This window comes from Cervus elaphus, chromosome 9 (assembly GCF_910594005.1).
Source record: "Cervus elaphus chromosome 9, mCerEla1.1, whole genome shotgun sequence".
NCBI classification, from domain to species: Eukaryota; Metazoa; Chordata; class Mammalia; order Artiodactyla; family Cervidae; genus Cervus; species Cervus elaphus.
The window spans coordinates 49,080,532-49,107,051 of NC_057823.1; the positions used below are offsets into that span (position 1 = coordinate 49,080,532).

Genomic DNA, 26,520 nt, shown 5'->3' on the forward strand with positions numbered 1-26,520 from the left:
ACTCCAGCATTCTTGCCTGGGAAATCCCATGGACAGAGGAGCTTGGTGGGCTATAGTTCATGGGGTTGCGAAGAGTTGGACATGACTGAGCAACTAACACTGTGACTTTATTGGACTGACTTATTGTATTTTTTGGCTGTGCTGGGTCTTGGTTGCTGCGTGGGCTTTTCTCTAGTTGTGGTGCATGGGCCTCTCACCGCGGTGGCTTCTCTTGTTGTGGAGCACAGGCTCTAGGACACGCAGGCTCAGTAGCGGGAACTCCCGGGCTCTAGAGCACAGGCTCAGTAGTTGCGTTGCACAGGCTTAGTTCCTCTGTGGCATGTGGGATCTTCCCGAATCAGGGAACAAACCTGTGTCTCCTGCATTGGCAGGCAGATTCTTTACCTGTTAGCCACCAGGGAAGCCCTACTGGGGTTTTAACTGAGCACGTATATTCTTTTCTGGGAAGATCACCCCAATCCAGAATAAGCTTGATGCTAGAATGTTCTGTTATTTGTCCAAGACAGAGTTGCAGCATTATTTATCAATTTTAGGTATAAGAAAGGAAGCATCTTTTGTTACTGACATCCTTTTTCCAAGCATTACTCCTGCTGTTTCACTAGTAACTGATTGTGTGTGTGGTTGACTGTAGTAACCACAGGAGATTGTACCCACTCTTATCAGTAGAGTGCCACTACATATCACTGCTTCAGGGTATACAATGGTGTTCTGCCTGGAGCAGTTTCAGTAACTTAACATACTTAAAATATCAGAGAAGGCAATAGGAATTATGAAATGATAAACTATTTTGGGGGGATTAAACTTTGGATTTATTCTTTTTAAATCTAACTTTCTTCATTTTAAAAGTAGATACTTCCCATTTTTCTGCCAGTTGAGTGTGTTATGATTTATTTGAGGGCTTGGTATGTCTTATGACAACTTCTAATAAAATTTGCATCTAATAATGTGACTTGAGTAGTACTGTGACTTTTGTGCAAACCTTACAAGTCTGTGAAACATTTTAAAGAAAGTAATGATCCTAGGGAAGTGCTAGGTTTCTCTTAAGACCTTTGTTCAAATCAGGATACTATTATGTTCAAAATTGACATATCATATAACGTGGATTTCAGTGAAAAAAACTGCCATCTTGGGGGCTGCTGATGGAAGGAAATAAAGGTCTAGGGCTGTTTTTTGTGGGGTGATAATGTGAGTTGACTCATTGGAAAAGACCCTGATGCTGGGAGGGATTGGGGGCAGGAGGAGAAGGGGACGACAGAGGATGAGATGGCTGGATGGCATCACCAACTCGATGGACATGAGTTTGAGTAAACTACGGGAGTTGGTGATGGACAGGGAGGCCTGGCATGCTGCAGTTCATGGGGTCGCAAAGAGTCGGACACGACTGAGCGACTGAAATGAATGTGTAGAAAGTAGAGCACCCTACTTTGCTTTTGGTTATCATTTGACATTGCCAATGAGATTCATATTGTGAAGAAGGAAGTGAGTGGTCACAGGACTTAAGAGAAAATTTTTCTATCTAGACTTAAGTTTTTTGTTTTACTTGGTAAGGCTTTTCTGCTCTTATTTGAAAGTAACATACTTTTCAAATTATATTCATTTAAATGTATGTAAATTGTATTTATTTAAACTAGGGATCTTATCCTTTTCACCTTTTCTCTTTCAGGGCTTGAACCAATGAAAGAAACTTATGGCACTTATGAAGATAAATGTCACTCCTTCCTTTTAAATTGCAACTTTTGCTTAGGGCCTGTATATGACTTTCCACCTGTGATCTGTATGTTCAGTAGACACTGACTTTGAATTGCAGAAAGGTTTCTGAAGATTTAAATCAAATGACGTCAATGGCCAGCTTGTTTTCTTTTACTAGTCCAGCAGTAAAACGATTGTTGGGCTGGAAGCAAGGTGATGAAGAGGAGAAATGGGCAGAAAAGGCAGTCGATGCTTTGGTGAAAAAACTAAAAAAGAAAAAAGGTGCCATGGAGGAACTGGAGAAAGCCTTGAGCAGTCCAGGACAGCCAAGCAAATGTGTCACTATCCCCAGATCTTTAGATGGACGCCTGCAGGTTTCTCACAGAAAAGGCTTACCCCATGTTATATACTGTCGTGTTTGGCGCTGGCCTGATCTGCAGAGTCATCATGAGCTAAAGCCATTGGATATTTGTGAATTTCCTTTTGGATCTAAGCAAAAAGAAGTTTGTATCAACCCATACCACTATAAGAGAGTGGAGAGTCCAGGTAGGTTTTAATTCCCCTGGGAAGAATTATAAAAACTTCTGCTTTCCTGATTTGCATTTGACTGAATTTAGTAATTAATAGGTTATTTTAGCTTTATGCTTCCTTCTTAAAGATTTTAATCTTGGAAGGAATACTGGACTTTGTATTTAGCTTAATATACAGGTGATATAGCTCCCAAGTGGCTTATTCTAATTCACTATCCTCTGTAAGCAGCCAGTCGTATGTACTCTGCCATTCCTCTATTTTATTTAAAGTCTGAGTTCCATATGTGTACTGCATCCCACTCCTTTTTGTTTATTCAAGAACTTTGCTTCCACAGTTATTATCCGCTTTCCAGCATTTTATTTTCCTTCTCTGCTAGACTTTTTCTGAAAGCATCAAGCATGCTGTTATACTGCCCAACCTCAAATAAAAGTTAAGAAAGAATTTCTGTCCTGACCTCAGCCATGTGACCCCACCTCCAACCTACTTTGTATAGGAGTCTCCATCTATATTATCTCTATATTCCTGTTCTTTGTTGACACCCACTCTTGTTAGTCTTTCTTTCCTACCTTTTGACTTGTCAAATTCACTAATGACTGCCTTCTTACAGATAGAGGGGTCAGTCATTCTTAGTCCTCATCTTATTTGCACTGTCAGCATTATTTGATACAGTTGCTCTCCTTTCCTCCCACTCAAACTTTATCATATTGGCTTCTGAAGCACAGCACTCTTACAATTCTCCTCCCTCACTACCTGTTTTTGTGTAGTCTCTTTGTTGGCTATTTTCCTGTTTTCACAGGACTTGGTCCCTTGACTTTTTCTCCATCTATACTTTTCCTGTAGGTACTCTTATGTTATCACATGTGTTAAAACCATCTCTAAATTCATGCTCACATTTTGAACTCCAGAGTCAGCGTCTCCTGACTCTATTCAGTTGCCTACATAACATCTCCACCTGAATGTCTAATAAACATACAAGGTTTAATGTCAGAATAGGACTGTGGGTTTGTTTTTTCCCACCAAGTCATTTCTTCCTCCAGTTTTCCCTGTTGTAGTCAATGGCAGTAGCGTTCACATAACTGCTCCCTAGAAGTCATCTTTTGTTTCTCTCTGAAGTTCTGTGCTTAAGCCATGAGGAAATGCTGTTTGCTATACCTTCAAAATGTACTTTGATCATATCATCTCTCACCATCTCTAACACCACTACTCTAGTACAGACCATCATCATCTTTTACCTTAAGTAGTCTCCTAATTGGTCTCTCTGCCTCTTCTCTTTCCCCCAGCCCATTCTGTTTTCTGTTATAGCAGCCAGAGTGAGTGTTAGGAAGTATATATATCAAATCATGTCAGTCCCTGCCCAGAACACTTAAAGGCTTTCTGCCACACTTAGAACAGATTTCTACAAGGGTCTACATGACCTATCCTCAAGCTTCCTCTGTTCCCTGGACTTGCCATACTCCTGCATCCAGGCTTTTTTCTCATGCTCTTTCCTCTACTTAGAGTACTCTCCCCCCAGCATCTTTTCGTGTCACATTTTCTCATTTCATTCTGTCCTTGCTTAAATGCCTTGTCACTACTTGACTGTTAGGTATTCATTTTGTTTATTGACTGATGTGAGAAGGACCTTCCTCTGTCTCATTCTGTACTGCATTCCCAGTGCCTAGAATAGTTTTATTACCTGGAACTTAGAAGTGAATACTCAGTAAATATTTTTTTTTTGTATTGAATGAATTATATAAGCTGAGATACTAGTTGGGTGCATTACTTACCTGTTGCCATAACAAAGTGTCACAAGCTAAGGGGCTAACACACGTTAGTTATCTCACAGTTTCTGTCAGTCAGGAGGCCAGGCATGGCTTTAGTTGGATCCTTTGCAAGGCTGTAAACTAGGTATTGGTCAGGCTTGGGTCTACATTGGAGGCTCAACTGAGAAAGGTTCTGCTTCCCAGCTCATGTGATTATTATCAGGATTCGGTTCCTTTCAGGCGGTTGGGGTTCTGCCTGGTTGTTGACTTCTTCATTTGCTTACCATGTGACCATCTCTGTAGGTAGCTCACATTCATGGCTGCTCATTTCTTCAAACCCAGGAAGAAAGGGTTTTCTTGCTAGAAGAGGCATTGTGTTCTGGTGGAATGTTAGTATATACGTTCTGTTACTTTTGCCATATTCTGTTGCTTAGGAGCAAGTCACAGATAATACACTCACATGGAAGGGATCACACAGGGTAAACACCCAGAGGCAGGAATCCTGACAGCCACCTCAGTCTGCTGGCCACACTAGATTCCACCTGGAGATAGTATGTGCTGATGTGCTTAAAAACAGACAGACAAACAAACAAACAAAACTGTGGCAATAACATTAGATGTGGAAACTAGCAAAAAAGAAAAAAATAGGAGTAATGGTGCTGTCAGGAAAAGTTTATTTTAAGGGCTTTAGAGCTGCCAGTTGGTATTTGAGGTGATTCTTAATTTCTTATTGAATCCAAGGAGAGCTGTAGCCAGAGGAATTGATGAGGAAAGGAAAATATGAGGATTTAAAAGAGAAGCATAGTCTGAAAATCCCAGGCTTGATATTTGCTAGAAGTTGTTGGCAAGAAAGAGAATTTAGTATATTCCCTCATAACCAGGGTGTGTCTGATAGTCAATAGAAATGTCTTTTGTTATCTGTTTTCCTCAGCTGTGATTCATTCTGTAGAAAGGATTGGGGCTTAGGCCTGCTTTGCTTAAGCAAGTTAAACAGCTGTGACACGGGATGGATTACTTTATAGTACCAGTATTGATAAAGTCATAATAATTAACATCATTGAGCACGTAAGGACTGGATACCCTTCATGAATCCCTGCTTTGTTGGGGCTGCGGGGCTTGCATAACCAGTGAAGCTGTGAACCGTGCTGTGCAGGGCCACCCAGAACATGACGAATTCTAGCAAACGTGGTCCACTGGAGGAGGAAGGGCAGCCCACGCCAGTGTTCTTGCTGTGAGAACTCCGTGAACAGTACGAAAATGCAAAAAGATGTGACACAGAAAGATGAGCCCCCTTCGTCAGAAGGTGTCCAGTATGCTACTAGGAAAGTGTTAAGTGTTAGTTGCTCAGTTGTGTCCAACTCCTTGTGACCCCGTGGATTGTAGCCCATCAGGCTCCTCCGTCCTTGGAATTCTCCAGGCAAGAGTACTGGAGTGGGTAGCTATTCCCTTCTCCAGGGGAATCTTCCCAACCTAAGGATCAAACCCCGGTCTCCTGCATTGCAGGCAGATTCTTTACCATCTAAGCCACCAGGGAAGCAAAAATGCTGCTGGGGAAGTAGTGGTAGTGATTTAGTCACTAAATTGTGTCCAACTCTTGGAATCCCTTGGACTTTAGCTTGTCAGGCTCCTCTGTCCATGGGATTTCCCAGGCAGGAATACTGGAATAGGTTGTCATTTCCTTCTCCAGGGGATCTTCCTGACCCAGGGGTCAAACCCATGTCTCCTGCATGGCAGGCGGATTCTTTACCACTGAGCCACTAGAGTCGCAGAGAGCAATTACTAATAGCTCCAGAAAGAAGGAAGCAGCTGGGCCAAAGTGGAAACAGTGCTCAGTTGTGGATGTGTCTGGTGGTGAAAGTAAAGTCTGATTCTGCAAAGAATAGTATTCCATAGGAACCTGGAATGTTAGGTCCATAAATCAACGTAAATTGGACGTGGTCAAGCAGGAGATGGCAAGAGTGAACATTGACATCTTAGGAATCAGTGAACTAAAATGAACGGGAATGGGAAAATTTAATTCAGATGACCCTATATCTACTACTGTGGGCAAGAATCCCTTAGAAGAAATGGAGTAGCCCTCACAGGTCTCAAAAGAGTCCCATATGCAGTATTTGGGTGCAACCTCAAAAATGATAGCATGACCTTGATTCGTTTCCAAGGCAAACCGTGGAAACAAGTAATCCAAGTCTGTGCCCTAACCACTGATGCTGAAGAAGCTGAAGTTGAATGGTGCTATGAAGACCTACAGCACTTTCTAGAACTAACCAAAAAAGATGTCCTTTTTATCACAGGGGATTGGAATGCAAAAGTAGGAAGTCAAGAGATACCTGAAATAACAGGCAAGTTTGGCTTTGGAGTACAAAATGAAGCAGGGAAAAGGCTAACAGTTTTGTCAAGAAAACATGCTGGTCATAGTGAACGCCCTTTTCCAGCAACCCAAGATACGACTCTACACATGGACATCACCAAATGGTCAATACTGAAATCAGATTGATTATATTCTTTGCAGTTGAAGATGAAGAAACTCTATACAGTTAGCTAAAATAAGGCCTGGAACTGATTGTGGCTCAGATCATGAACTTCTTATTGAAAAATTTAGGCTTAAATTGAAGAAAATAAAGAAAACCACTAGGCCATTCAGGTATGACCTAGATCAGATCCCTCATAATTATTCAGTGAAAGTGATGAATTGATGTAAGGGATTAGATCTGATAGAGTGCCTGCAGAACTATGGATGGAAGTTTGTAACATTGTACAGGAGGCAGTGACCAAAACCATTCCAAAGAAAAAGTGCAAAAGGCAAAGTGGTTTTCTGAGGAGGCTTTACAAATAACTGAGTAAAGAAGAAAAGCGAAAGGCAAGGGAGAAAGGGAAAGATGTACCCAGCTGAATGCAGAGTTCCAGAGAATAGCAAAGAGAGATAGAAGGCCGCCTTAAATGAACAATGCCAAGGAATAGAGGAAGACAGTAGAATGGGAAAGACTAGAGATCTCTTCAGGAAGATTGGAGCTATCAAGGAAAGATCTTGTGCAAGGATGTGCATGATAAAGGACAGAAACGGTAGGGACCTAACAGAAGCAGAAGAGATTAAGAAGAGGTGGTAAAAATACACGAAGAACTATACAAAAAAGGTCTTAATGACCTGGATAGCCACAATGGTGAGGTCACTCACCTAGAGCCAGACATCCTGGAGTGTGAAACTGAGTGGGCGTTAAGAACAGTGAACTGTGAACAGAACTGTTGGAGGTGGTGGAGTTCCAGCTGAGCTGTTTAAAATCTTGAAAGATGATGCTGGTGAAGTGCTGCACCCAGTGTATCAGCACATTTGGAAAACTCAGCAGTGGGACAGGACTGGGAAAGGTCAGTTTTCATTCCAGTCCCAAAGACAATGCCAAAGAATGTTCCAGCTACTAGACTGTTTTGCTCATTTCACATGCTAGTAAGGTTATGCTCAAAATCCATCAAGTTAGGCTTCAGTAGTATGTGAACGGAGAACTTCCAGATGTTCAAGCTGGGTTTCAAAGCGGCAGAGGAACCAGAGATCAAATTGCCAACATTCGTTGAATCATGGAGAAAGCAAGGGAATTCCAGAAAAACATCTACTTTGGCTTCATTGATTATGCTAAAGCCTTTGACTCTGTGGATCAGAACAAACTGGAAAATCTTAAAGAGATGGGAGTACCAGACCACCTTACCTATCTCCTTAAAAACCTATATTCAGGTCAAGAGCAGTTAGAACCAGACATGCAACAATGAACTGGTTCCAAATTTGGAAAGGAGTATGACAAGGCTGTATATTATCACCCTGCTTATTTAACTTCTCTGCAGAGTACATCATGTGAAATGCCGGCTGGATGAATCACAAGCTAGAATCAAGATTGCTGGGAGAAATATCAACACTTCAGATATGTGGATAATACCATTCTAGTGGCAGAAAGCAAAGAGGAACTAATGAGCCTATTGATGAGAGTGAAAGAGGAGAGTAAAAAGCTGGCTTAAAACTCAACATTAAAATATATATATATATATATATATATATATATATATATAAGATCATGGCATCTGGTCCTATCACTTCAAGGCCAGTAGAAGGGGAAAAAATGGAAACAGTGACAAATTTTATTTTCTTGGGTTCCATAATCACCACAAATGGTGACTGCAGCCATGAAATTAAAAGGTGTTTACTCCTTGGGAGGAAAGCTATGACCAACCTAGACAGCATATTAAAAAGCAGAAACATCACTTTGCCTACAAAGGTCCATATAATCAAAACTATGGTTTTTCCAGTAGTTGTGTATGGATGTGAGAGTTGGACCATAAAGAAGGCTGAGTGCCAAAGAATTGATGTTTTGGAACTGTGGTGTTGGAGAAGACTCTTGAGAGTCCTTTGGACTGCAAGGAGATCAAACCAGTCCATCCTAAAGGAAATCAACCCTGAACATTCATTGAAAGGACTGAAGCTGAAGCTCCAATACTTCGGCCCCTTGCTGCAAAGAGCTGACTCATTTGAAAAGACCCTGATGCTGGGAAAGATTGAAGGCAAAAGGAGAAGAGGGTAACAGAAGATGAGATGGTTAGATAGCATCACCAGCTCAATGGACTTGAATTTGAACAAACTCTGGGAGATATAGTGGAGGGCAGAGGAGCCTGATGTACTGAGGTCCATAGTGTCGCAAAACTTCAGAGAGGACTTAGCGACTGAACAATGACAAGGACTAAACACTTTCCTAATCCTATGAGGTTATTCCTTCATGGGGTTTGAAAATGGTATGAACATTTTATGATACTCTTCAGTTTACCCGTAAGTTACAGATAAGGAAACCAAAAATTAATAAAAAAAGTAACTTATAAAAGGGGCTTCTCTGATGGCTCGGTGGTAAAGAATCTGCCTGCCAATTCAGGAAACATAAGTTCAATCCCTGGGTTGGGAAGATCCCCTGGAGAGGGAAATGGCAACCCACTTCAGTATTTTTGCCTAGGAAATTCTATGAACAGAGGAGCCTGACAGGCTATATAGTCCATGGGGTCGCAGAAAGAGTCAGATACAATGTGGTAACTAAAAAACAACAACTTATAAAAGATCACGTAGTTAATATGTAGTGGAGCCAGAAAATATTGCAAAATTGGAAAAAAAAGAGTAGAAAATAGTTTAAAAGTGATAAAAGAAATATAGAGAGCCAGCCTAAGTGATTCAACACTTAATAGTGTTATCCATTGGTTAAGATTACTTTCTTGAACCAGATTCTCTGGATTTGGATACTGACTTCACCAGTACTATCAAAATGACCATAGGCAAATTAATTAACCTGTCTGTGACTTTGTTTCCTCATCTGTAAAATGGGAATAATAATACTTACCTCAGGCGAGTTATGAGAATTAGATGAGTTAATGTGTGAAAAGTGCTTAGATAAAACATTAACTGGTTCAGGATAAGTTTCAAATTAAACATTTCTATAAAATAATACATTCTTGAAGCATTGGAGATAATGGGAAAGAGAAAATTATGAAAGAAATACTATTAGAACAATTCCCAGAACTGAAAATTGAATGGGCCCAATGATTGAGTAACCAGAAAAAGAGACAGAAAAAAGACCCATATGTGAAATTTTAGCATATCATGGATAAAAAAATTTTTAGAGCTCCCAGAGTAAAAAAGATAGGGCACATAGAAAAGACTGGAAATGAGAACAGTGGATTTTTCAATGCAGTTTTGGATTCTAGAAAAAAATAAAGTGGTGCCGCATACATTCAGAGAGAAAAAAGTTATTCTGGAATTTGTCTGTAGATAAACATAAGACAGGTTACTTTCATATAGGCAAGGACTCAAAATTTATCTTCCTTACATCCTTCTTTAGTAAACTAATAGAGAAAGAGGTCCAGGAAATGGGATCCAACTGGAGAGAAAAGAAGAGGAAGTCTAAAGACCTTGAATTTGTAGGGGACTTAAATAGCAAACTATGGAGGATCCAGGGGAGAAAATTGAACCAATAGATTGTTTATTTGTGGCACCTGAAAAATAGTATTGGTAGGAATTTATTAGATCTGTTGGACTTTGGGAAATTAGTGGTACAAACTTAAGATTAAGCAAATGAAAGACCAAGGCAATAATTAATAAAAAAACATTGTTCAAGAGAAAATATAATACAAATTTGGCTCAACAATAAATTGTATTTATGTAGTTTATAAAATATATAAACTATCATAAACACAGGATGTTAACCAAATTTTTATGTGACTTTATTAGGAAGAGAATGGGGAATAGAATGATTTAAGAAATCTACTTCATTTGCCATAAAAGTAAGTCTACAGATAATGTCTTGACAAAACAGTAACAGCACTGTAAGCATTATTATTTAGTAGGGCACAAAGTGTATGTCAGAGGAAATGGATGAGAGTTTAAATTTGTTGTTTCTGGAAGCAGTTTGGTAGGAGGCTTAGAAATTGTTCTTTTTGTTTATAATCTCTTGTAGCATCTATCTTTTTAAACTATCAGTGTATTATTATTAATTTTGAATGAAAGTAATTTCTTAAAAAAAAGTATGTGTATAGATAATATACAAGTTAAAGAGAAATTAGTGATTTTAGTTCTGTCCCAAAAAAATCCTTACTGGAGTGAATTCCTAAATGGTTATTTCACTAAATCTTTCAGATTGCTAGAGAGCTGAACATAGACATTCTCAGTGTCTCATGTCCTACTGTCCAGTGGCAGCTGCCCATCATTTTGTAAGGGAAACAGCAGTTAGTAATACATAGAAAAAAGCAGTCATATTCAGATATTAACTACATAGTTACAATACTAATTCAGTAAAATGAAAAGAGATAAAAAACAATAAAAATTACGGAGCTTCTGATTCCTTAGCTTCATCCCTACTTCAGGGAAGAGAGATACAGCCTAGTTAATTTTAAAACAGTTTAATTTTGTCTTTTGTCACTGCTGACTTGGGAAGATCCCCTGGAGAAGGGAAAGGCTACCCACTCCAGTATTCTGGCTTGGAGATCTCAAAGAGTTGGACATGACTGAGTGACTTTCACTAAACAGTTTTAGTGAAACTAAATGTTTCACTAAACATTTCACTAGATGTTTTACTCTTTCACTCTGACTAGATGTTAGAGTCAAAGGGAAATTTTTGAAAGTGAAATTACACTGATAAATACAAAAAAATTATGAAAGAGATGAGTTAGTACCTTAAGAGTTTAGAGAAATGAGATTTTACAATTTCCTCTTGGGAAAGGTGATCAGATGTTATTGATCACTTGAGGTTTTAGAGAAATTGAATGTTTGAATAAAGTGGATCTGTTAAAAAAGATGTGTCTTTAAAACTGTTAAGTGAAAGTCGCTCAGTTGTGTCTGACTCTTTGTGACCCATGGACTATACAGTCCATGGAACTCTCCAGGCCAGAATACTAGAGTGGGTAGCCTTTCCCTTCTCCAGGGGATCTTCCCAGCCCAGGGATTGAACCCAGGTCTCCTGCATTACAGGTGGATTCTTGACCAGCTGAGCCACAAGGGAAGTCCCGTTTAAAACTGTTTATACTTGTGTATATTTTTGTTACGGTTGTGTTTAGAAAAAATCATTTTGAGTGGAAGACGTCTATCTAGGAATTATTACTGTTTTCAATTGGGGAAACTTTACTGAAGAACATAAAATACAAGATCTCTCAAATAAAGAAAGAAGAAATGTTCAAAGTTGGAAACATGGAGGCTTTCAGGACCTATACATAGCTGATTTCAACTTTATTCTCTAGTCTTACCTCCCAGTTTAGTGCTTAGCCCTCTGACTGTCCTTTCTTGTATCTTTCCAGCTCCTCCTCTATACCCTTGACACTCTCCACCCCTAGCACTTCCATGTGAAATGCTTCCTGTTCTTTAAGGTCCATCAGATGTTGTCTTTTCCACAGTATTTTGTTTGACTCCTTGCTAGCTGGGAATACTTATCCCTGTTGAACTCTCAGTGCATTAAATTCTCTATATTATGGCTGTTTTCATCTATTTTTTAATTAAAAATTTTAAAGTTATATTAGCCCACTATTTTATTTCAGATTCATATGAGCACCTTATGAAAATTACAGTCTTGGACGGTAAAGAGCAAAACATGCAGAGAAGTAGAAACAGCTATCTGGACTGCACACTAAGGGATGATGCTTTGGCCCACGTGGTTTAGGATGTGTTCCCTGTTTCAAACAGATAAAGCGAGACCAACAGCAGTAACATCTAAGGAGATGATGGCATATTTGCCTTTTTTTTCTTTTTTTTTTTTTGGTATCACTGACATATAATATATTAAGTTTCAGGTGTACAATATGGTGATTCATAGTTTTTAAAGGGTTAGGGTTATATACCAATTATAGTTTTTGTAAAACATTGGCTTTATTCCCTTTGTTGTAATTATGGTTGCTCTTAAATATGCTTACTCTCTTAGAGAATAAGAGGGATATCTTCTCTGCTTGGGTATTCTGTCTTCTAGAGTATTTTATATAGGCTGAATGCTTAGAGAATGTTTGATTTAATTATTATGTAAATACAGATTCAGGGTTCTACAAAGCAGCCCTTCCTAAAAGTCAGTTGTTTTAATAGGTTTACACTCTTCCCTTAATCCTTTCTTATCTGTCCCTTCATGTGTATGAGTTGTTTTAGTCATTGCTGACAGAAAACTTTTGATTTTTGTCTTTCAGTCTTACCTCCAGTGTTAGTGCCTCGTCATAATGAATTCAATCCACAACACAGCCTTCTGGTTCAGTTTAGAAACTTAAGCCACAATGAACCGCACATGCCACAAAATGCAACGTTTCCTGATTCTTTCCATCAGCCCAACAACACTCCTTTTCCCTTATCTCCAAATAGTCCCTACCCTCCTTCCCCTGCTAGCAGCACATATCCCAACTCCCCAGCAAGTTCTGGACCAGGAAGTCCATTTCAGCTCCCAGGTAAGAATTTATTTTATTGATACAAAAAATAACTCCTAAGAATTAGCATTTGTTCTAATACTGCTGATCCTCTGGGTCAACTGTTAATATGCCAAGAACTAACTATTTTTGACTATTCTTTGGTAATTGTTTGATTTCCAGAAGAGTTTTGAATTTCATTTTGCCAAGCGCCATATGTTTAAAAATGCAAGTAGGTATATTTTTCACAAAATATAATAGTCCTAAAATGTGTATGGAACCACAAACGACCCAGAATAGCCAAAGCAGTTTTCAGAAAGAAGGACAAAGCTGAAGGCATCATACTTCCTGTTTTCAAACTGTATTACAAAGCTGTAATAATAAAAGTAATGTAATATTGGCATACAAACAAACACGTAGATCATGGAACAGAGTGTCGAGAAATAAACTCATGCAAAAATTGTCAAGTAATTTACAACAGAGGAGCCATGAATGTACAAGGGGGAAGGATAGTCTCTTCCATAAATATGTTGGTAAAACTGGACAGCCACATGCAAAAGGATGAAATTGGACCATTGTCTTACACCACACACAAAAATTAACTCAGATAGAGTTTAATGTAAGACCTCAAATCATAAAACTCCTAGAAGAAAATATATGTAGTAAGCTCCTTAACCTAGGTCTTGCTGATGATTTTTTTAAAATCTGACACTAAAAGCAAAAGCAACAAAAGCAAAAATAAAGAAGTGAAACTACATCAGACTAAATCGTTTCTGCACAGCAAGGGAAACCATCAATAAAATAAAAGGGCAGCCTACTGAATGAAAGAAAATTTTTGCAAATGATGTATCTGATAAGGGGCTAATATCCAGAATTTATAGGAAGAACTCATAGGACACAGTGGGGAAAAAAAATCTGTTAAAAAATGGGTGGAAGAGCTGGATAGAAAATTATCCAAAGAAGACATACTGTTGGCCAATAGATACATGAAAAGATGCTCTGCATCATTAATTGTCAGGGAAATGCAGGTCAAAACCACAGTGAGAGATTACCTTACCCTTATTTGTATTGTAAGCTGAAAAGAATGAGAATCGTAGAGTAGATGTGCAGCAGTCTCTTCTGAGGATAGCAAGAAAAGTAGACATTTCAGCGGTGCCTCTGGATTTGCAGTCTGGTTGATGGAAACAAATATCCCCAGGTCATTCACCTTAAAACCTAAATAAACAAGCAATCGGCCAACCAGAGGTGTAGAATCGTTATAGAATTCAAAGACTCAAGAGGCAGTTTCCTATAACAGGTTAACCTGGGGTATCCTGTAATGCGCATTATTGAAGTCTCTTTTATGTACAGTTGGGAAGGTCCCCTGAAGGAGGAAATGGCAACCCACTCCAGTATTTTTGCCTAGAGAATCCCATGGACAGAGGAGCCTGGTGGGCTACAAGTCCGTGAGGTCGCAAAGAGTCAGACACGACTGAGCGCCTAAGGCTAATACTTTATTACAGTGACTGTTTATCAGAAAGGTGGAAATAACAAGTGTTGGAGAGGATTTGGAGGAAAGGGAATTCTTATGCACTATTAGAATGAAAATTAGTGTGGCCAGTTTTGAAAACAGTATAGAATTTCCTCAAAAAATAAAAAATAGAACTGCCATATGCTTCTGTAACTCTACTTTTAGATACTTATCCAAAAAAACTAACTCAGGGAGATATCACCCCTCTCATGTTTATTGTGACTTTATTTATAGTTGCCATGATTTGGAAGCAGCCTAAGTGTTCGTTTATGGATAAAGAAGATATGATAAACACACACACACAAATATTATCCAGCCACAGAAAAGAATGAGATCTTGCCATCTGTGACAACATGGATGAATCTTGACAGCTTTATGCTAAGTGAAATAAGACTGAGAAAGACAAATACGTTATGATCTCCGTTACATGTGGACTTAAAAAAAAACAGCTAGGCTCATAGAGACAGAGGACAGCCACCTCTGGTGTTTGCCAGAGGTGGTGAAAAACCAGTTGAGGAAAGTGGGTGAACTGTTTTTATTTTTTCAGTTTACATAAATGGAAGTTTTTAAAAAAGCAAACACAATTTGGGGGAGATTGGCGATTACCCTTTAAGAACAGTGACAATAAGGTAGATAAAATTTAAAAGTTGCACTCACTTCTCCAACCCACCTTCCCTATCTCATTGCTTGATCTTTCTCTATGGCATGTATTACAGTCCAGTGTAGTATATTTTGTCTTTACTTATAACCTGCCTCTTCCCCCTCCCATCTTGTCTGTAAACTCCACGAAAAAAGGGATTTCATAGCATCTTTTGTTTATTGCTACATCTCCAGTACCTACGTCAGAGTCTAATATGCAGTAGATCCTCCAGTAAATATTTGTTAAATAAATAGATGAAATTACAGCAACGTATAAATACGTTTACTGCTAACTATGTAGATATACCTATATGTTAAGTGGTTACCAGTGCAGATGGAGAGTTTGAAGCCCAATGGTGTTAACTTGAATGATTTCATAGAGAGGAGTCCTATATACAGTAAAGGCAGAATGTAGTAAAAACTTATCAAATACAGAAAGACAGAAAATGACTCTGTCTGATGAATGTGAAGGAAAGTAGATAATCTGGAAACAAAGTGTTGTTAGATATCAGTTGGCCGTGTATTGGACCAAATGACTAAATCTATGTATGCCACTAGGCATTACAATTAAGTTCTATCAAAGCAACAAAGGAAGTAGCTATATTTGACTTAAGTTAAATATTTTCATAAAGATTTTACTACCGAATACCATTTATCAAGTGCCTTTTGTATAACTAATACTGTGATGAAAGATATCACATTAAACTTAATCTTCAGAACACCCATGTGAGATAGATATTATTGTTATTTTACAGATGGAAAATGAAACTGGTATTAACCCCAAGAGTTTAAGTACCTTGCTTAAGGTCACATAGCTAATAAGTGGGGGTCAGGCCCAGGTTTCTCTGACTCTAAAGTCTGTGCTGTTTTAACTTTGCTACATTGCTTGTCAAATCATTTTATACTTTGGTAGGTTAAAATGAACTCCAGTTATCTTTAATTAGACAACTGATGCACTGATTTGCCTGGAGAAGGATCATAAGCAGATTTTTAAAGTGGCTAAATTTTATTAATGGCATGCATGTCTTGAATGGTTAAATCATTAGAAATACTGGAGTGCCTACTATTGCAGGCAGTCATATGTAAATGTATACTTAGTGGTTTCTCTATTGCAGTGAAGTACCAATTGATGAAGTTTTGTTTTTTGAAAAGAATTTAAGTTCCAACTGTTTAATTTGCTGTTAGGTATCCTTTCAAAAACTAATTTTCATCCTTTGTACTACAGTCAGTGCTGGTTGGTAGCTCTGTCTCAAAATACATCTTGTACAAACCTTGAGGTAAAAGACAAGTTGTATATTCAGATATATGTTCAGTATTTATTGTTACTGAGACAAAGAAGTATAGCTATAGCTTTTGTAAAGGTTTGCAGCCAGAAATGTTTTAACTCAAAAGATTTTGTAGTTCACTTTGTTTCCTTAGAGCCATTTAATAGGACATAATGCCATTGTAAAACCTCGCAAAAGAATTAGATAGCTGCTGGTAGTGTTGTTGGCAAATTTTGAAAGAGCATGGTTTTATTTTCCAGTTTTAAATAACAGTACAGTGTGTGATGATCTTGATAATTTAAGAATGTCTCTGTAGATATCCGAACGAGGATAATCTACGCCCCTCAGATTGACTTGCAGTAGTTGCAGTTTCTCTGAGCATGTGATTCTAAGCAAATAAAGGCAAAATTCATGACCTTAAATTCTATTGTAGTGAATTTTAGCAGTGATGTTACTGTGCTGGATTGGACCAAATTCATTTGGACTTGTAGTAGGTTTCTGGTGGCTAAGGGGTATGCTGTCTTTTCTCCTTTTGCCTTTCCCTAAGGTAGCGTCCAGCATTTTTGTGTGTCTGTGATTTTCAGTAATGAATACTACTGGCAATCTTTTAAGAATTTTCTGATGCATTTAGATTTAATTTTGAGCAAGGTGAAGATTTTAACTATTCTTTTGGGACTCTAACTTGTCTTATTTTCTTCCTGTTAGCTGATACTCCTCCTCCTGCCTATATGCCACCAGATGATCAGATGGGTCAAGATAATTCCCAGCCCATGGATACAAGCAATAATATGATTCCTCAGATTATGCCCAGTATATCCAGCAGAGGTAAGAAGTACAATGCTTATTTTGTTGTTTTTGCTTTTTAAAAAAAAAAAACAAAACAAAAAAAACTTCTCATCCACTTTTAGAAGCCAGCTTTATTGAGTTGTAGTTTATATGCCATTAATTTATCCTTTTAAGTATATGATTCAATGATTTTTAAAAAATGTATAAAATTTTACACTGTTACCATGATCTAGTTTTAGAACAGTTTTATAATGCTTTAAAAATATCCCATATGCCTGTTTGCAATCTATTCTGTCATACCCCCAGCTCCAGAAATCTTCTAATCTGTTTTTTGTACCTGTAGATTTGCCTTCTCTCATCTCATATAAATAGAATCACAGAATGTGTAGTCTTCAAGATTCATCAATTTTGTACCATGTATCAATACTTTATTCTTTTTCACTGCTGAATAGTATTTCATTGTATGGATACACCACATTTGGTTTACCCATTTATCAGTTGATAAACATTTGAATTGTTTGTAGTTTTTTGCTAGCATGAACAATGCTGTTATGAATGTTTGCAAATACTAAGTCTTTGTTTTTATTTTCCTGAGTCATATGGTAAATTTAAGTATTTAAGAGAAACTGCCAGACAACTATAAATGGTAGTACTGTTTTTACCAGTACCATGTGAGTGTGCTAGTTTCTCCTACCCTTCTGACACTTGTTATTGTTTATCTTTTTGATTGTAGTTATTCTCTTGGGTATAAAGTGGTGTCTCCTTTGTTTTAATTTGCATTTCCCTACTGAGGAATGATTTTGAACATTTTCAATGTACCTAGCCATTCATATATCTTCTTTGGTTTATTTAAATCTTTTGCCTTTTTTTTAAGTTGAGTTGTTTGTCTTATTATTGAGTTGTAAGAGTTCTGTATATATTTTGGACAGAAGTCCTTTATCAAACATATGATTTGCAAATATTTTCTCTCACTCTGTGGATTGTCTTTTCATCTTATTAATGGTGTCCTCTGAAGCACAGAAGTTTTTCATTTTGATGAAATTATCAGTGTTTTTTTTTTCCCCTGGATTATGCTTTTGGTGTTGCATCTAAAAAACCTTTGTCCCAGGGTCATAAAAATTACTCTTCTGTGTTTTCTCCCAGCAGTTCTTTAGCTCTTATATTTAGGTCTGTGATTCATTTTGAGTTAAGCTTTTTGTATGGTAATGGTCTGAAGTCATCTTTGTTCAAGTAGATACCGAGTTGATTCTAGCACTGTTTGTTGATAAGAGTATCATGTTGGCTTCTCTTTTAGGAATCAGTTGACTATAAATGTAAGGATTTATTTCAGGATGCTAAATTTTGTTATTGATCTGTATATCTTTCCCTTACAGTCTTGATTACTAAAATTTTACAGTAAGTTTTGAAAACAGGAAGTGTTAGTCCTCCAGTTTTGTTCTTTTTGAAAATTATTTAGCAATTCTACATTCTTTGCCTGTTTCCATATCATTTTAGTATCAATTTTTCAATTTCTGTCCCCCTCAAAAAAATTCCTCCTTGGATTTTGATAGAGGTCACTTTGAATCTTTAAATCAATTTGGGGAGATATGCCATCATCTTCTAGTATACGGACATGGATTGTACTCTGTACTCTCCATTTGTTTAGGCCTTCAACTTCAGTATAAGTCTTTTACTTATTTTCTTTTTAAATTTATTCCTCAGTGAGTGGAATTTTTTTAACTTTTGCTTTTGGATTCTTCATTGATAGAAATAAAATTGACTGGATGAAGGCTGTCAAAAGGCACAAACTTCCAGCTATAAGATGAATAAGTACAAGTGACATAATGTACAACATGATAAATGTAATTAACACTTCTGTGTGTTATATATGAAGTTGTAAAGAGAGTAAATCCTAAGAGGTCTCATCACAAGGAAAATGTTTTTTTTTCCTGCTTCTTTAATTTTGTGTCTATATGAGTTGATGGAGGACCTCCCAGGTGGCTCAGTGGTGAGGAATCTGCCTGCCGGTGCAGGAGGCGCAGGAGACCACAGATTTGATCCTTGGGCCAGGAAGATTCCCTGGAAAAGGAAATGGCAAACCCACTCCAGTATTTTTGCCTGGGAAATCCCATGGACAGAGGAGCCTGGTGGGCTACAGTCTATGCGGTCGCAGAGAGTCAGACACGACTGAGCACACATGCATGATTTGATGGATGTTCATTAAATTTATTGTGATAATCATTTCAGGATGTATATACGGCAAATCATTATGTTGTGTATCTTAAACTTAACAGTGCTGATGTCATTTGTATCTCAAGAAAACTGATGAAAAAGACTTATTTTTTTTTTTAAATTAAAAACTACAGTTGTCTGCATTGACAGGCAGATTCTTTACCCCTGAGCCACCTGTCTTCTGAATTTGCTTATTCTAGCGACTGCATCTTAAGTGGAACCATATAATGTTTGTCCCTTTGAGTCTAGCATATTTCACTTAGCATAATGTTTTTAAGGTTTATCCAGGCTGTAGCATGTATTAGAATTTCATTCCTCTTTAAGGCTGAGAAGTATTCTGTTGTAAGCATATACCATGTTTTGTTTATCCATTTATCAGTTCATGAACATTTGGTTTGTTTACACCTTTTGACTATTCTGAACAATACTGCTGAAAACATTGATATACAGGTTTCTGTTTGAGTCTCTGTTTTTTAATTCATTTGGTATTATATACCTGGGAGTAGAATTGCTAGATTTTATGGTAATTCTGTTTAGCTTTTTTGAGGAACTGCCAAACTGTTTTCCACAGTGGCTACATCATTACATTTTCACCAGCAATGCAGTGGATTTCCAATTTCTCCATATTTTTGCCAACATTTGTTATTTTCTTTTTTCTTTTGATAATAGTATCCTAATGGGTATGAAGTGATATCTCAATTATGGTTTTTAAAGTCATTTTGTTTTGAGACCTTAAACTTCTTAATTTGTCACAAGTTTACATGAAGTAAGTTACTGCCACTTTAGTTTCTTGAACGAATGGTGTCCTTGTGTGTATTGTATAGTGTTTGTGATGATATGGGATGACTGTATGTCCCATAAGCCCCGCATTCCTAAGAATAAATTTCAGGCCCCCTAATAATAATCTTGTTAATGTTTAAATAGTACCTTGGCTTTTTCAGGATTAGAATTTATCTAGGAATTTTGTCATATTAATTTGCTTAATATTCATAGTATCTACCTTCATTTAGAGCAAACTGTCTCAGAACATGAATTTCCGGATTTGAATTCCTGCATCTCTACTTATTTGCTTTGCAGCTTAGAGTGGCTTTTAAAATATATCTAAGCCTAAATCTCTCCATTTGTAAAATAAAGAGATAATAAATACATAGGAGTTATTAGTATGTTCATTGAATTTGACTGTATTTATGATGATCTTAGTATACAGCATCAGGTAATTCCCCCAAAATGGTATTATCATCTTCTTTCTAAAAATTTGGAGTACGTTTACCCCATCTATCATTTTCCTTCTTTCTTTTGATTCTCCAGAGATCAGAGAGTACAGTTTAGTAGTGATGTATGTTAAATATTTCTTGGATTATAGTTTCTTAGCCAAACAACTGAGTCCCTTTAGAAGAACCTGGCACTCAAGTCTTCCCACCCTCCTAGATGTTTTTTTTCACCAGAGTTTCTTCTCACTTGGGAAATTAGAGTTAAATTGCAATGCCATGAATCACCAGTTAACAAGATGTCCTTTGCCTTGAGCAGAGTCGCAGAGCTTTTGATTTTCCTCTTTTCATTCTAACCAAAATTGTCTTTTTTGTTTTGCTTATCTTGGCTCTAGTCTTTCATGACACTGTTATAACTTACTGCTACTCATCTATATATGTGTTTGATTATGAGTCCCTCCTTGTTCCATCTTTCATATAAATTTCTTTAAAATCTGAGCTCTTAGAACTTTGCTTTATAGGTCCTCATTTTTTTTTTTTTCCTGTACCTCCTCATCTGAATTCTTTGCAGTTGAATAATTAAAACTGAGTTTTAAAAGTCAACCAACTCTTTTGTGGTGTCTACATAGTCAGTGTGACTTACTCTTAACGTTTTTCTTGGACGTTTTAAAAAATTTCTGCCTTTCTTGAAAGAAAACTGACAATTCATGACTTCTCTTTCTGATATCAGCTCCAAGACAGACACTCTAATAGAGCTGGATGCAGAGCTTCCATGTCTCTCTTCCATCCATTGCGTCCATTAGGAATTATTGATTTTTAATACTGTTAAGAATTTGGCCAGTGTTTTATATTTTATACAAAGCTTTTTCCGTACACTGTTCTGGCACTTAAAGCTTCAAATGTGTACCACCTTTTACCCAAAGGACACTCATTTGGTCGTGTTTTTTCTTTCCTTCCTTTTTTTTAAAACTATTTTTTAGATTCACAGCAAATTTGAGTGAAAAGTACAGAGTTCCCACATACCCTTTCCCCCTACACATGTACAGCTTCCCCCACTACCTGCACCAGAGTGATACATTTATTACAATCTATGAACCTACATTGATACATCACTATCACCCCAAATGTATAATTTACATTAGGATTCATTCCTGGTATTATACTTTCCTTGAGTTGTAACAAATGAATAATGACATGTAGCCATCCTTTATAGTATCATATAGAATAATTTCACTGCTTTAAAAATCCTCTGTGCTCTGCCTGTTCATTCTCCCTCTTTCCTAACCCCTGGCAACCACTGATCTTTTTATTGTCTCTGTAGTTTTGCCTTTTCCAGACTGTCTTATAATTGGAATCTTATAGTATGTAGCCTTTTCTTCACTTAGTCATATGCACCTAAGTCCCTCACCTCCATGTCTTTTCATGGCTTGATAGTGCATTTCTTTTTCGTGCTGAATAATATTTGGTTGTCTGGTGTACTACAGTTTATTTATCCACTCACATATTGAAGGATATCTTGGTTGCTTCCAAGTTGCGGCCATTATAAATAGCTTCTGTAAACATCTCTCTGAAGTTTTTGTGTGGACCTAAGTTTTTTACTCCTTCAGACAAATAGTGCGAAACACATTTGCTGGATTAAGAGTTTGTTGCTTTGTAAGAAGTCAACAAATTGTCTTCCAAAGTGGCTGTACCATTTTACATTCTCGCCAGCAGTGAATGAGAGTTTCTATTGCTCCCCATCTTCACCAGTATTTGGGATTGTCAGTGTTTTGGATTTGGCAATTCTAATGGTTTTGGTAATTCTAATGCAGTAGTATCTCCTTGCTATTTTGATTTGCATTTCCCTGGTGACATACAGTGTGGAGCATCTTTTTATATGCATATTTGCTTTTATGTATATCTTCTTCAGTGAGGTGTCTGTTCATATCTTTGACCAGTTTTTCTCATTGGCTTATTCATTTTCTTATTGAGTTTTTTTTTTTTTAATTTATTTTTTCAGTGGGTTTTGTCATACATTGACATGAATCAGCAATAGATTTACACGTATTCCCCATCCCGATCCCCCCTCCCACCTCCCTCTCCACCCGATTCCTCTGGGTCTTCCCAGTGCACCAGGCCCGAGCACTTGTCTCATGCATCCCACCTGGGCTGGTGACCTGTTTCACCATAGATAATATACATGCTGTTCTTTCGCAACATCCCACCCTCACCTTCTCCCACAGAGTTCAAAAGTCTGTTCTGTATTTCTGTGTCTCTTTTTCTGTTTTGCATATAGGGTTGTCATTACCATCTTTCTAAATTCCATATATATGTGTTAGTATGCTGTAATGTTCTTTATCTTTCTGGCTTACTTCACTCTGTATAATGGGCTCCAGTTTCATCCATCTCATCAGAACTGGTTCAAATGAATTCTTTTTAATGGCTGAGTAATATTCCATGGTGTATATGTACCACAGCTTCCTTATCCATTCATCTGCTGATGGGCATCTAGGTTGCTTCCATGTCCTGGCTATTATAAACAGTGCTGCGATGAACATTGGGGTGCACGTGTCTCTTTCAGATCTGGTTTCCTCAGTGTGTATGCCCAGAAGTGGGATTGTTGGGTCATATGGCAGTTCTATTTCCAGTTTTTTAAGAAATCTCCACACTGTTCTCCATAGCGGCTGTACTAGTTTGCATTCCCACCAACAGTGTAAGAGGGTTCCCTTTTCTCCACACCCTCTCCAGCATTTATTGCTTGTAGACTTTTGGATAGCAGCCATCCTGACTGGTGTGTAATGGTACCTCATTGTGGTTTTGATTTGCATTTCTCTGATAATGAGTGATGTTGAGCATCTTTTCATGTGTTTGTTAGCCATCTGTATGTCTTCTTTGGAGAAATGTCTGTTTAGTTCTTTGGCCCATTTTTTGATTGGGTCATTTATTTTTCTGGAATTGAGCTTCAAGAGTTGCTTGTATATTTTTGAGATTAATCCTTTGTCTGTTTCTTCATTTGCTATTATTTTCTCCCAATCTGAGGGCTGTCTTTTCACCTTACTTATAGTTTCCTTTGTTGTGCAAAAGCTTTTAAGTTTCTTAACAGACCCATCACAAGCAAGGAAATCGAAACTATAATCAAAAATCTTCCAGCAAACAAAAGCCCAGGACCAGATGGCTTCACAGCTGAATTCTACCAAAAATTTAGAGAAGAGCTAACACCTATCTTACTCAAACTCTTCCAGAAAATTGCAGAGGAAGGTAAACTTCCAAACTCATTCTATGAGGCCACCATCACCCTAATTCCAAAACCAGACAAAGATGCCACAAAAAAAGAAAACTACAGGCCAATATCACTGATGAACATAGATGCAAAAATCCTTAACAAAATTCTAGCAAACAGAATCCAACAACATATTAAAAAAATCATACACCACGACCAAGTGGGCTTTATCCCAGGAATGCAAGGATTCTTTAATATCTGCAAATCAATCAATGTAATACACCACATTAACAAATTGAAAGATAAAAACCATATGATTATCTCAATAGATGCAGAGAAAGCCTTTGACAAAATTCAACACCCATTCATGATTAAAACTCTCCAGAAAGCAGGAATAGAAGGAACATATCTCAACATAATAAAAGCTATATTTGACAAACCTGCAGCAAGCATCACCCTCAATGGTGAAAAATTGAAAGCATTTCCCCTGAAATCAGGAACAAGACAAGGATGCCCACTCTCACCACTGCTATTCAACATAGTGTTGGAAGTTTTGGCCACAGCAATCAGAGCAGAAAAAGAAGTAAAAGGAATCCAGATAGGAAAAGAAGAAGTGAAACTCTCGCTGTTTGCAGATGACATGATCCTCTACATAGAAAACCCTAAAGACTCTTCCAGAAAATTACTAGAGCTAATCAATGAATATAGTAAAGTTGCAGGATATAAAATTAACACACAAAAATCCCTTGCATTCCTATATACTAACAATGAAAAAACAGAAAGAGAAATTAAGGAAACAATACCATTCACCATTGCAACAAAAAGAATAAAATACTTAGGAATATATCTACCTAAAGAAACAAAAGACCTATACATAGAAAACTATAAAACACTGATGAAAGAAATCAAAGAGGACACAAACAGATGGAGAAACATACCATGCTCATGGATTGGAAGAATCAATATTGTCAAAATGGCTTTTCTACCCAAAGCAATCTATAGATTCAATGCAATCCCTATCAAGCTACCAATGGTATTTTTCACAGAACTAGAACAAATAATTTCACAATTTGTATGGAAATACAAAAAACCTCAAATAGCCAAAGTAATCTTGAGAAAGAAGAATGGAACTGGAGGAATCAACCTGCCTGACTTCAGACTCTACTACAAAGCCACAGTCATCAAGACAGTATGGTACTGGCACAAAGACAGAAATATAGACCAATGGAACAGAATAGAAAGCCCAGAGATAAATCCACGAACTTATGGCCATCTTATTGAGTTTTAAGAGTTCTTTGTATTTGTGCAACAGTCCTTTACTAGGACTTGTCTTTTGCAAATATATTCTCCTATTCTGTGGCTTGTCTTCTCATTCTGTTGACAGTGTCTTGAAGAGTAGAAGTTTTTAATTTTTAATGAAATCTAGCTTTATCAATTATTTCTTCAATGATCGTGCCTTGGTATTGTATCTAAAAAGTCATTACCATATTCAAGGTCATCTGTATTTTCTCCTCTGTTTTCTTGAGTTTTATAGTTTTATATCATATCTCTGTGATCTATTTTTGAGATGATTTTAATAGAGTGTCTACTATAGTTTTATAGCCAGTTTTAAGTTGGATGGTGTTAGTCGTCTTGGTTTGGTTTTCGTATTGTGTTGGCTCTTCTGGGTCTTTTGCCTTTCCATGTAAACTTCAGGATCAGTTTACAAGATGATTTGCTGAAGTTTTTATTGGGATTTCATTCACTCTTAAGTCATGGTGGGGAGAGCTGAGGCTTCCTGCACATGATCATAGACTGTCTCTCTACTTATTTAGTTCCTTCTTTGAATTCTTTATTTAGAATTTCATAGTTTCAATATATATATCTTACCTGTTTTGTTTGTTTTTTACCTAAATATTTCATTGTTTGAGTGCTGCTATGAATGATAATGAATTTTATTTCAAATTCTACTCACTTATTGCTGGTATAGAAAAGTGATTGACTTTTGTATATTAACCTTATATTCTACAACTTTCCTATAATTGCTTATCAGTTCTAGGAGGTTTTCTGTCAATCATCTCAGATTGATTTTTTGCATAGATAATCTTGTCATTTGTGAACAAAGACAGTTTTATGTCTTCCTTCTCAATCCATATAACTTTTATTTTCTTTTCTCTTACTGCATTAGCTGGGATTTCCAATATGCTGTTGAAAGGGAGTGGTGAGCACATCTTTGCCTTGTTACTGATCTTAGCAGAAAAACTTCTAGTTTTTCACCCTTAAGTATGACATTAGCTGGAAGTTTTTTGTAAATGTTCTTTATATCAAGTTGAAGAAATTACCCTCTATTCCTAGTTTGCTAATAGCCTTAATTTTTTAGTCCAAATTTTTGTTTAAAATAATTTTACAAATGCTGGTATAGTTGTCTTTCAGTTTGTTGAAACAGAGCTTTTATCATCTCAACTTTAAACCTGGATTCGATTCTGCTTGAAAAGCAACTTAAAATGCGATGTTGCCCATCCTTGTATATGTATAATTTTTAAAAAACTTTTATGGTCAAAGCATTTCTGGGGAATTTCCTGGCAGTCCAGTGGTTAAGATTTCACCTTCTGATGCAGGGAGGGTGGGTTCGATCCCTGGTCAGGGAGCTAAGACCCCATATGCCCCCTGGCCAAAAATCAAAACATAAAAGCAACAGAAGCAACAAATTCAATAAAAATTTCATTGTAACAAATGCAATAAAGACTTTTAAAATGGTCCATATCAAAAAAATCTTTTTAAAAAAAAGGCACGTCTGTTGTTTGTTTTTTTGATACAGACCGAAAGCCAGCAATGAGACGTCAGTGAAATATCTGAAAATTTTCTTTTTAATATAGTG

General features: G+C 37.1%; 1 protein-coding gene across 3 annotated transcripts in view; it reads left to right on the forward strand.

Moving 5' to 3' along the window:
• SMAD5 (SMAD family member 5) overlaps positions 1 to 26,520 on the forward strand; it is a 73,518-nt gene that overhangs the window by 37,821 nt on the left and 9,177 nt on the right. For all 3 annotated transcript variants that reach the window (XM_043912842.1, XM_043912841.1, XM_043912840.1), the window contains exons 2-4: positions 1,664 to 2,235; positions 12,636 to 12,887; positions 16,965 to 17,084. In XM_043912842.1, coding sequence (XP_043768777.1) covers positions 1,833 to 2,235; positions 12,636 to 12,887; positions 16,965 to 17,084 — 775 coding nt within the window. In that variant the 5' untranslated portion in view covers positions 1,664 to 1,832. The remainder of the gene's footprint in view (positions 1 to 1,663; positions 2,236 to 12,635; positions 12,888 to 16,964; positions 17,085 to 26,520) is intronic.